The sequence below is a fragment of the Pteropus vampyrus genome, unplaced genomic scaffold (genome assembly GCF_000151845.1).
Source record: "Pteropus vampyrus isolate Shadow unplaced genomic scaffold, Pvam_2.0 Scaffold27, whole genome shotgun sequence".
NCBI lineage: Eukaryota > Metazoa > Chordata > Mammalia > Chiroptera > Pteropodidae > Pteropus > Pteropus vampyrus.
In genome coordinates this window covers 9,336,363-9,347,787 of record NW_011888808.1, presented here as the reverse complement: position 1 = coordinate 9,347,787, position 11,425 = coordinate 9,336,363, and the positions used below count along the sequence as shown (strand labels likewise).

The following is an 11,425-nucleotide window of genomic DNA, read 5'->3' as shown; positions in this document are numbered from 1 at the left end:
GACAAGATGTGGGAGGCACTGAGGCAAATTAGGAATAATGAGGAGCTAGTGAATTCACTGGATGAAGGAAATGAAAAGGGAAGATTCGGGGAGCTGATTAGAAAGAAGAAAAGGGGGAAGAGAAAATGGGTAGATGATGAGGGAAAGGAAGAATCACCTCTATGACATGAGAGTCAGCTCTCCTTCCATAGACCACAGAAGAGTCCATGGACTTCTACCAGAGTACAAGCCTGCCAATCCAGCCCTTCTAAAAATAGCCTTTTTTTCGATGAAAAAAAAAATTTTTTACCCTGAATGTGCCTGATCTTGTCTGATCTAAGCAGAAGCTAAGCAGGATCGGGCCTGGTTAGTACTTGGATGGGAGACCACCTAGGAAGACCAGGTGCTGTAGGTGTTAAAAAAAAATTCATATCCATCTCATTCAAAACAATTTTTACAGACGTACCACTAGAAACACTAACTTGTCTTTGCATACTATCGTTTTTATTTATCTTCATATCATAATACTTTCCCCAAAGATTAGCTGACAAAGAGAACCAGAGTTGTGTGGTGGAGTTTCAAGCCTTCTATTATAACTGGAAAGTTGATCCAGAATGTGCAGCCCATGAGCAGGGATCCCTAGGCATTCTCTTCTTGGAGGAATGTAGGTCTTCCTTTACTCTTCTCAAAGTCACTTTTATTAAAAATATTGTCATTTTTAAAAAAGGTAGCCCCACCCCCATGTAATCCAGATTAACTCTAACTTCTTACTCTTCTTTTCCCATTGCGTAGGCAAGTTATACAAATCTTACTTCCGTTTCTGAAAGGGCTGCATTAACTAACATTTGATTTCTTAGTTCTTAACAGTCAAGAGTCTATTGAGCATTTTGAGCTCAACTTGTATGTTTAATTGGTTGGGAGTAAAAATTTCATTTCATTTTTAGACCTTGATTTTTGCTTTTATTACATTCATTTCTTTTAGGTCCCAGATTTATTTCCTTGGTCACAGAAGTTCTTTATAATTAAGAGTCTGAGAAATATAGACATTAGGTATGGCAATATAGAGCAAGTCTAAGAAGGTAGTTATTTAAATGGGTAGATCAAAGTAAGTTTGCTGGGATAGAGAAAATTTCATTGCTCTTTATTTTCCTGTATGAGAGAAAAAAAAGTCATCACATTCCTCTTCCCACTTTCCCATTGAGTTTTACACTTTACCTTTTTAGAAAGGGCCTTCACCCTATACTCCATGCCCGAAGATGTCCTCTTTTTAAACATTGTTTGTCAGACTAAATATCAACCAACAAATTAAATGGAAAGGACATATTTATGTTGCTCTCAAGTCCCCCTGAGGTTCATTCCCAGTCTGATAGGCAAGAGATTTTTTTTTTGGTGCAGTGGTACCCTGGGCTGGTAAAGACATGGGCAAGTTTCACAACTGTTCATTATCCAAAGCCATATTCAAGCCAAAACTAGTCCATGGTTGAAAAATGCAGATTCTCAGCATATGACTCCACTCACCTAGATTGGGCTGTATGCCTTAATGGGGGAGGCGGATAAATCTAGAGTGTCACAGTGACAGTGTGTGCTCCTCAGCATGGGGAGAGAAGATGCAGGGAGAAGCAGTTTACCTAGTAGGGTCACGATGCACAGAAGGATGGCAATCAGAGCCCCCGTGCTCAGTCCCGTGGGGTGGACGAGGGCCTCGGCATGGCAGGACTGCATGTTCCCATGGTGGTCACATGCACAGACCCGGACGGTCACTGTCCCCGTGCTGCTTTGGACTGGGTAGTCGTTGTCTGAAATGACCACAGGCAGGAGATAGGTGCTCATCTCATGTCTATTATAGCCATTTTTCCGCGTTAAGATTCCCGCTGTGTTGTCTGGAACCAGAAAGCAGAGCGATGAATTATGTGGATACCGCGTCATGTGAGGGGAGTAGATATAGACACAGATGTCAATAGACAGAGCAAGTAACTTGGGCTTATTTACCTTTGTTGTCTTGAATGGTAAAGTTTGAACTGCTGGCTGCCTCCGGGGCCAAAGAGAACGTGAACTGGTGCCCACTGTAAGGGTCATCCTTGTCAACAGCTCGGAGGGTCTGAATCAACTAAAACCAAAGCCGTAAAGCTGTCATAAAGTTTTGCTACCTTAAAGTGTATCTTACAGGTTTGCAGCAAATTACTTGACTACATGATTTCTAATTTTAATTTAAAAAATGATGGCCTTAGAAAATTTGCAATGAATTCACTCTATGCAAAGAACTTATGGGTTGGAAATAGAACAAGGGGAAACTCTTCATTGTGAAGCTGTCCTGTGCTCTGTAGGTTGTTTAGCAGTGAGCTTGGCCTCCTCCCACTAGATACTAGTAGAACCTTCTTCCTTTTGGCAATCAAAAATATCCCCAGACATTGCCAAATGTCCCATGGGGGACAAAATCACCCAGGTTGAGGAACACCGCCCTGGAGTGACACAAAGCTATAAAATGATCTACGACAACATTGCAACTTAAGAAAATGGAGGCACTTTTGGACAGCCTGTTTAGCAATCTCGATATATACATTAGCCATTAACTTTAAATAAGCTAAAAAGAAAATTTGTATATAAAACATAACTTCAGCTTCCCACTTTAACATGTATTTTAGAAGTGTATTTCTATTTTGACAAATTGTAACATAATTTTTATATCGCTGGCAGAAAAGACCTATTTCAGATGGGGACAAATGTGTAAAACAGTAAGACGTTCATGAATTTGTATTGCTTGTACAGATGGGCAATGTAAATAAGCGGAACTATGAATTATAGGCATTTGTAAAATATGTTCTAGTTATTACTTTCCAGTGTATATGGTAATTAAAACTATCTGCTTACCAATAAAGATTTTTCCAAAAAAGCTGTGATTATTCTATTTTAATGAAAACTTAAGACTGATTTGGAATCAGCATAGATTTTGAGACTGATGAACTCCAGTTCTTAAAACCTGTTTGTTCTCTTATGCAAGTTAAACACTCATCCTGGTTCTTATTTATAGTATTAATTTTGTTAGCATTCACTTCATAGATAATTCAAAACTGGCCCTCAGCTCTGTTTATCATCTGAATTATTAGAGGATCTAAATTAATCTGAATAAATTAATTTACTTTCTATGAAACTCACCTGATCTGCTTTTGCTTTTTCACAGACAAAGGTTTCGTAGAATTCAGCAAATTCTGGAGCGTTGTCATTGACATCTAGAACTTTAATATATAGAGGTACTCGGCTGCTTTGCTTTGGATTATCTGCAACATGCCAAAATGAAAGGAATAGACATTTTTTATGTTGGTCACCAGTTCCCTTTAGACAACAATCACTCACTCCTTCTTTCTCATTCATACGCAGATTCCTCAAGGCTGCTATGAGTACCAGAGGGCATTATGTACCAACATACTCATAAAAAAAAAAAAAATAGAATTAGGTTGTTTAGTACTTGTGGTCCATAACTAGGAGACAAAGCTACTCGTGCTGATATGGTGCAACTGTTTAATAAACACCAGAATCACACAAAATAAAGAAAAGCCATCCTGCAAAGGCTGGCTTTAGAACCAAATTTTAAAGGAAGCCAATGAAGCAGGCAGATGGGAAAATGTAGACAAAAGGAAGAAGGGGTGAAGGGGTGGTGGTGGGTATGAATGGTTGTTATTGGTCTTAGCGTTTTAGTTTGAGTGATGAATAAGACCTGGACATTGTGCTAAGCACTTTGCTATATTATCTTATTTAATCCTTACGTACTTCTGAGATTGGTACAATTATTGCCCCATTTTATGGGTGAGGAAACTGAGGCACAGAGAAGTTATGTACTTTGTCTATGTTCACAGAGAGTAAGGAGTGGAGCCTAGATTCAGATTTGGGTCTATCTGACTGCAATGCCCATGCTGTTCGTGTAGGATAACGAGAGAGAAGAATTGAGGTGCGAAGACCTGAGATAAACAAAGTACTCTGTCTTCTGTAACAATCTCCTGGGTAGTGTGGAAGATGGTTTCCTGGTTTTAGAATCGAGAGTTGGAGTCTCTCATCTCAGCTTTTTTCATTCATTTAGCTCATCTGTCTATTCATTAGTTCAATTCATAAATACTTAGTGAGCATCTAATAGCTAATTTGTGCCAGCCACAATTTGGGATGCTGGAAAACCTGGAGAATATGACAAAGATCCTGCTTCCTGGAGTTTTATTTTAGTGTGGGTAGCAAACTACAAACATAGAAATATGTAATGTGTCAGATGGTAAATGCTATGGAGAAATTAAACAGGGAAAAGGAATTGGGGAGAGATGGAGGTACTAACACTGTAATATACCATTCAATATGAACTGTTTCACACTTGATACCCAACTGAGCTAAAAATCTTTGTACTTTTAAAATCAAAAACAAAAACTAAGAAAATGAGCTATAATTTAGAAGCCTATTTTTAAACATTTAAATGATATTTTAAAGATCATTCTCTTTCATGAACGTAGGTCTACGCATTGTGTTTGCATTGCACAATTTTAACTGTGTATAATCATCTTATTTGAAGCATTCTTTTGGCACTGTTTTCCTTTGCCTTAAATTTCATGGCAACTGCCATAAAACTCATCCTAAACATTTTATTGATTACTTGATGGTTAGCATTGCTCACTTTGGTGTACTATGGAAAAGTTAAAATTTGTATCTCTTAATTCTGTAACGATTTTGAAATAGAAATTCTAGAGAAAGATAGAGGATGAACATCCGAAAGATTTCTAAACAATGCTTACATTTTAGAATATATTTGATCCCACCCCTACACACGATGTCTGTGAGCCCATTTTTTTCCAGCTGCTTCTATAATGTTCTGGTTTATAAGCTTTTGGGAATCAAACCCAGCATATACCCATTCAACCTCAGTCGACAGATGCCTTCCCATTTTATTGTTTCCAAACTGCTAAACTTCCACATTAGCCTCTGAGTCCGTGATGAACCAACACACGTCTAGAAGAAACATTATTGCAAATCATTACGGGGCTCCTTCCCTCCATATGTATCGAGTGGAGTCATCAATACATGGTGACAAGTTTCAGTCGTGTTTCACCAGCCCTCGCTGGGACACTCACTCTGTCAGTCCCGGACAAGAGTGGCAGGAGGTTGGACTTACTGATCTCTGTTGCTATCACCGTAATGTTGTGCCACAGCAGTGTTTCTCGGTCAAGAAGTTTCGATGTAAAAATGGAACCATTTCCAGAATCAATGTTGAATATTCTGTCCATATCTGTGTGTCGATCCACAGAATACCTGAAAATGCAGAGTAGAATTTTAAAAAGGTTTTCTTTGTATTCGCTATTCTCACATCCTAAATCTACTCCCAAGAATATCTGTTTCATGATTTTTTTCCTATCTGTAGCACATATTTGAATATCTGTAACTTACCATTAAGCAAAATATTCTGAGAAATCAGTTCTTTACAACCGAGGTCTTAATAGTAAACCCACTAGACAAGTTGCATGATTTTGAGTATCTCCACTAAAGTTTCTTTTTTTATGTGTAATTTGGATAAAGTCTGTATAGTAATTGCTACAATTTATCTTAAGTTTTTATAACTTCAGAACTTTAATGTGTGTGTGTGCTTGCATGGGTGTATAAGTAGGATTATTCACTATTTGTCTATTATCCATTTTATTTTTAAAGCTGTTAATATTCAAAGAAGCAAAAGATGGCTAGTGTGGCTGAGGCTAGTGGGGCAGGAGATAGACTGTAGAAGGATGGGCTGGCCATGGTAAGGAGTTGGGATTTATTCTAAGCGTGATGTGACTTTACCAATGGATTTTAAGTAGGGGAGCGTCACAATCTAAATCACATTTAACAAAAGTCACAGGTTGAATTGAGAATGACTGGAAGTGCTGACACAAACTGATGGAACAGGATTTGGGGGCGATCATAAGTTCTCATTTTGATATGTTAGCACTGAGGTGCCTGAGAAAAGTCCAGGATGAGAGAACTAGTCTGAAGCTCAAGATAAAGATCTGTACTGATAATCTAGATTTCCTATTCAATTGTCTAGGAAGAGAATGTCCAGTGAAGGGAGAAAAACACTAAGGACCAGTCACTTTAAGGATGAACGGGACACCAGAGAGCCAAAAGGGCTGGGACACAGTGCCCAGAGCAGAGTAGGAACTTGATAAATATTTACGAAGAAGTTTGGAGAATTCAAAGAATTAATATCATAGTAGGAGATTTTAAAATGTCAGCTCAGTAGAAACACAGTTTAACTAAATGACCTAATTAGTCACACAAATGTGTAATTATGAATATTCTAAGAAAAACAAATTCTTGTTACTAAGCCTGTCTAAGATTCTATTTCAGTTAATTATTTTGTTTTAATATATAACTAGTGAATTATAATAAACAATACATTTTATTTTAATCAATCTATTTTTTTTGTCATTTAGCAGGGGTCAAAATAAAATAGATATTCCATTACGTAGGCTATGTAAGCTTGACTTTAAAGAGAATGAATGAAGATCACAGTGGATATGTACATATATCTCAAGTTGGCTTAGAATTTTAGTTTCAATTTACATAAATCTAATGTTTTATTATCAAAAGGGTTGAAACAGATGAAACAGCTATTTTTTTTTCCATTTTTATCACAAATCAATATTTATTAAGAATTTAGGCAACAGCACTGAACTTGCTTGATCACCTTTCTTCATTTTTAATTTGAGAATGGTAAATATTTATAGCACATAATTACGAAAAAGGAAATCTCAATATTCATAGATTCTGAAAGAAATTCAATAATTATCTACAAATATATTTTTCCTTCATGAAAAATGTCAAGCTTAAGACGTGTTGCTTTTTGCCGCTATTAGCTTCTACAATCGTATACAGCAATAATCTTTTCTTGTCTCCTTTCTTCCTACTATAGTTTCAAGTTTTACAAGTAATCATATTTTCCCATAAAGCCTTGAAATAAAGGGTACAGGGTGAAGAACTTTTAATTGAAAGCAGTTTTTGATTTTAAAGAGAAAATAACTACTTGGAGAATACCGAAATGTACATTATTTCATTTCTTTAATTAGAATACTTAAAGATTAATAGAAAACCTATTGTTTAGGAGAGATGCTTGCACGTAAAGCCTTATTTATTTTTTGTTTTTCTATCCAAAGTATTTTTAATTTATATCCAGGCTATTTACCATCTAGTCACATTAATCATAATCATAATTGATAAAGAACAAGGTAATCAATCTCACCATGACTGTAGCAGATCATTTGGCTAGGTGGCTCTTTTTTTTCTTCTAGAACTTTATTGTATTTTATGATTTAATAATTCATCTTCTAATGTATCCTCAAGTCAGGAAAGTTTGCGGGTTAGGAAAGGAAGTGTGTTTGCATGTAAAGTTTTCACAATATGTATTTATCGTGACAGTTTAATAAGACTCATGAAAATCAAAGGTCATTTGTGATAAAGTTATTGGGAGAAAATTATTTTATATGATTGAAGAATTAAAGATTTGTGCCTGCATAATGATATATCAGTGTTCGGGGGAAGAATTCTCTAGCATTAATTGTGTACCTAACATATTGTCAAACACTTAGTTGTTCAATATGTATGTCTTGAATAATCAAAATCTATGTATAAATGTACTTTCCTAATATAAGAATCAATTTTATCCTATAAAAAGAATCACTGAAATATGCATTTATATACCAATATATCTATGTATATTTCTATTCTTAAATCTACATCTATATATTAAATCCGTATGTACCACAGGAGGGCTGACAAAAAAACCCCAAAAACTTCAAAATTAGCTGACAGCCAACCCAATTTGACAAACTAACTACTTCTTTTCACAAACATGAAATAATTTAGTGGGTAAAAATGGTATTTGGTATAAAAGGAAAAATAGACATAAAAATTGAGCCTAAATTCCCAGAAGATATTATCTCTTTCAATTAAAAATATGTTGACACGTCAAAGAGGAAACCAAACGGAACTCACATTTGTAAGCTTCCAGCATTAACACTTTTAAATTGGTCTTGACATTGACTTGCTAAGATTTTTTCCTTTACACAGAACAAACTCCAAGTGAGAGAATAGTTGTGAAAGTACTTAAAATTACTTTTATTATACAAGTGAAGGCCATTGTTCATTTTCCTTATTAACAATATTAAAGGTATATGAAGGAAATTTTGATCTATGGAGCTCACATGTGGCTACTTTGGATTGACCATAGTCCAATTCCAGTAGAATGATAGAACAACAGAGTTTATTTTCCCAATGATTTAAAATTATTCCCTGAAAGCAAGCCAGCCAGTTTTGTGTTTTAGATGTGGGACTTGCCATAAGGTTTCCTTTGAACAAAGGGCTCAATGGCTAAAAAGTTAGAAAATGACTGCCTTAGAGCCTCAGACTTTTATCTGCAATAATATTCTTCATGCACAGCCAGTGTAATCCTTTTAAAAGGTAGTTTTGGATTAGATAAATCTCTCCAATGGCTTCTTACCTCAATCGGAGTAAAATCTGGTCTGACCAGGGCCTACAAACCCCAGTGGGACCTGCCACAGTCACCACCTAACAAAACTCTCCATAGCCTCATACCTTACCACTCCCTGCTTTGCTCTCTGTCTTCTACCTGCCTAGGCCTCCTTGTTACTCCTACATGATGAGCTATCAGACCTTACCCTCGAAGTTCCCTCTCTTGGAATGTTTTCCCTCGAGATATCTGCATGGTATTCATCCCTTCATTTCATTCAAATATTTACTCAAATTATTTCCTACCAAGGCCAAGCCTGACTACACTACCTAAAATAGTACCCCAGATCCCCATTGTTTCCATACTGTCTTATTTTACTACTCACAATTTATTTTTCCCTGCTTATTTCTGTCTGTCCCAATTAGAATGTAAGCTCCATGAGATCAGGACCTGGCATTTTCTCTGTCTTTCCCTACCGCCTTAAGCATGCCTGCCTAGTACAAGGCAGGTGCCCTGATTAGAATATATTTGTGGATTCTCTGGCGAGAGCTCCTCTAGCTTCTCAGCCTGCTTGCTTTCTTTATGGGGAATAATTTACACAATGATATTTTGGTTTAGCACTTTTCTCATCTAGTCAACTCAGCTTCTGGCTAATGGCTGCAGGCTGGTGCACTCCAGTGCTTTCTTGATAAGATTCTAGAGTGTACACTGAAGCATCAACAGTCTTAGGGCAGTGGGGCTTTCTTGCAACATGATTTACAACTAAGGCATAAGGAAAGTACAGGAAAAATAGCGCTTGCTTGCATGGTATCAACTGGATTCAGCTCTGTTAATTTTCCCAGGATTTGACAAACACGTATCATGAAATGGTTCTCATTTTTATTTACTCGTGCAAAAGAAAAAAATTACGCACCCAAATGGAGCATAATTCTGCTTCTAGGTGTTACGCGGTAGGTTTGTCCACACTTGAAAAACAGATTCTCATGACGCTTTCCCCACATCACTCTTTAACATATTTAAGGCCTTAAAAAAGAAATCTCAGGCCATTCAGAGGCATTACCTTCTACCTCTTCTATGTAAGCAGTAAACTCCTTATAACTCATTTTATGTTTTTCCTTCCCAAACTTCGTGTTTTTAAAGTGTATGCGGCTGCTCAAATAATATTTATGATGAGCAAGGATAGAAAAGATGCTGTTTAGAGTAGTTTTTCAGGAAGACACAGTGTTGAATTGGAAATAAAAAGGATTCATTTTTTCCAACATGCGGGCAGATATCTCAATATAAATCGACCGAAACTTCTAACAGAGACGTGGTGCAGAAGTGTGCTTACTTGACAGGATTCCTGGCAGCATCTGGGTCTTGGGCTGTGACCGAGCCTATTGTCGTATTTATCTGAGCATCTTCTTTTATCTGTAGGATGTAGGCCAGTTTGCTGAAGATGGGGGGCTCATCTACATCTTCTACCATAATTCTAACAGTGGCTGAATCTTTAAATGGACCCAGGTAGAGAAAGCGAGGTTCGACGTGAGGGTTGGAGGCTTCCACTTTGAGGGTGTACAGTTTCTTCTTTTCAAAGTCCAAGAGCTTGTGTGTGGGGGAGGAAGAATGACATATTTAAAGCCAATGAGACACAGAAAGCCAAGACATGAACCATTTTCAGTGCACATCACTGGTAAATGAATAGGATTATATTACTTAGACACGTCACTACACGGTGTGATATTGGGCAAAGGTATGGAAGCTCAGATGCCACACGATCTCGATGAAAGCATGGGCTGAAACCATTCCTGCTGTTGCCTTGAAAATGGATGCAGGGGTGCAAGGCATAGTGGCCAGGAAAGGGAACTTGGAAGCAGGAGTGAGTGGTAGATTATTCTGGGTTAGATATTGTCACGTCTGGCTTTAACTGTATACCTGATGAGTGTTTAAAATTTGCCAATATCTAAGCCTTATCCTGGACCATTAAACCAAAGTGTCTGCGGGGGGAGGATGGGAATCTGTACATTTAAACACCTCCCCTAGTGATTCTAATGTGTAGCCAGAATTGAGAAGCACAGGCTTGCATGATGATTCCCTCTTCCTTATTCATATAAAGTGATTAATTTTTTTTTTGCATGAGGTGACAAAATTTTCCAAGTGCTATTCTGATAAGGGCATTGGGCTAATTACTTGCCAAAGAAAGTAATGATCATTGTTGTCAGAGGTCTTTAGGATGGTATCCCTGCTTCTGGAGACATAGTGAATCCCCCCCAAAAGAGTCAGCTTATTGCTGACTTTTAGTTTTAGATGATAACATGACAAGACTCACTAGAAACACAATTAATCAAGACATTAGTGAATGTGATTTAGTCAGCTAGGCAAAATTTCAGTTTGAATCTGATAAGGCACCAGAAAAATTAAAAAGGTTAATGCACACTAATGGGCTTCTTAATTATATTATAGTATAAAACATTGGTCTGAGTGTCACTTAAACATGTTTCATTGTGTTTCCAGTTATTAAGACATGTAATCCAAAGAGGAAAAAAATTATTTTCTTGTTATTTACATTTCCCTATGCTTATATTTACCAGCAAATATAACAGTGTGTTAAAGGAGAGAGAAAATATTACACCATACATGATAAGTGAAATCAGTAAAAAAGTAACCAAAATTAATATTATTTTTAGCTTTGAAGCACATAGTTTATTAGTTTTTAATTGTTGCCACACTTTTGTATACTGCTCTGTCACACTAGACAATTTGAGGGGATGAATAGTGAATAAATACATGGGGGGAATAGGAATTCAGAATATAAAAAAATTATTATATTCTGTTCTAAAAATAGCTAAAAGTGTTTCAGGAAATTCGTGTTAATTAATTTATTTTTGTGGTCTTTATATCTCCTCTCTTTCTAATTCAGGTCATCATTATCTCTGCTTGTATTACTCTTTTCTTTCAAAGTATGTATCAAAAGTTATTGTTACACGTTTGTTTATTTAT

General features: G+C 36.6%; 1 protein-coding gene across 2 annotated transcripts in view; it reads right to left on the bottom strand.

Annotated features, from left to right (window-relative positions):
• CDH6 (cadherin 6) overlaps nucleotides 1-11,425 on the bottom strand; it is a 118,813-nt gene that overhangs the window by 9,510 nt on the left and 97,878 nt on the right. For both annotated transcript variants that reach the window (XM_011356442.2, XM_011356443.2), the window contains exons 7-11: nucleotides 9,777-10,030; nucleotides 5,123-5,259; nucleotides 3,133-3,254; nucleotides 1,969-2,086; nucleotides 1,608-1,859 (exon numbers count right to left, since the gene is read on the bottom strand). In XM_011356442.2, the coding sequence (XP_011354744.1) occupies nucleotides 1,608-1,859; nucleotides 1,969-2,086; nucleotides 3,133-3,254; nucleotides 5,123-5,259; nucleotides 9,777-10,030 (883 nt within the window). The remainder of the gene's footprint in view (nucleotides 1-1,607; nucleotides 1,860-1,968; nucleotides 2,087-3,132; nucleotides 3,255-5,122; nucleotides 5,260-9,776; nucleotides 10,031-11,425) is intronic.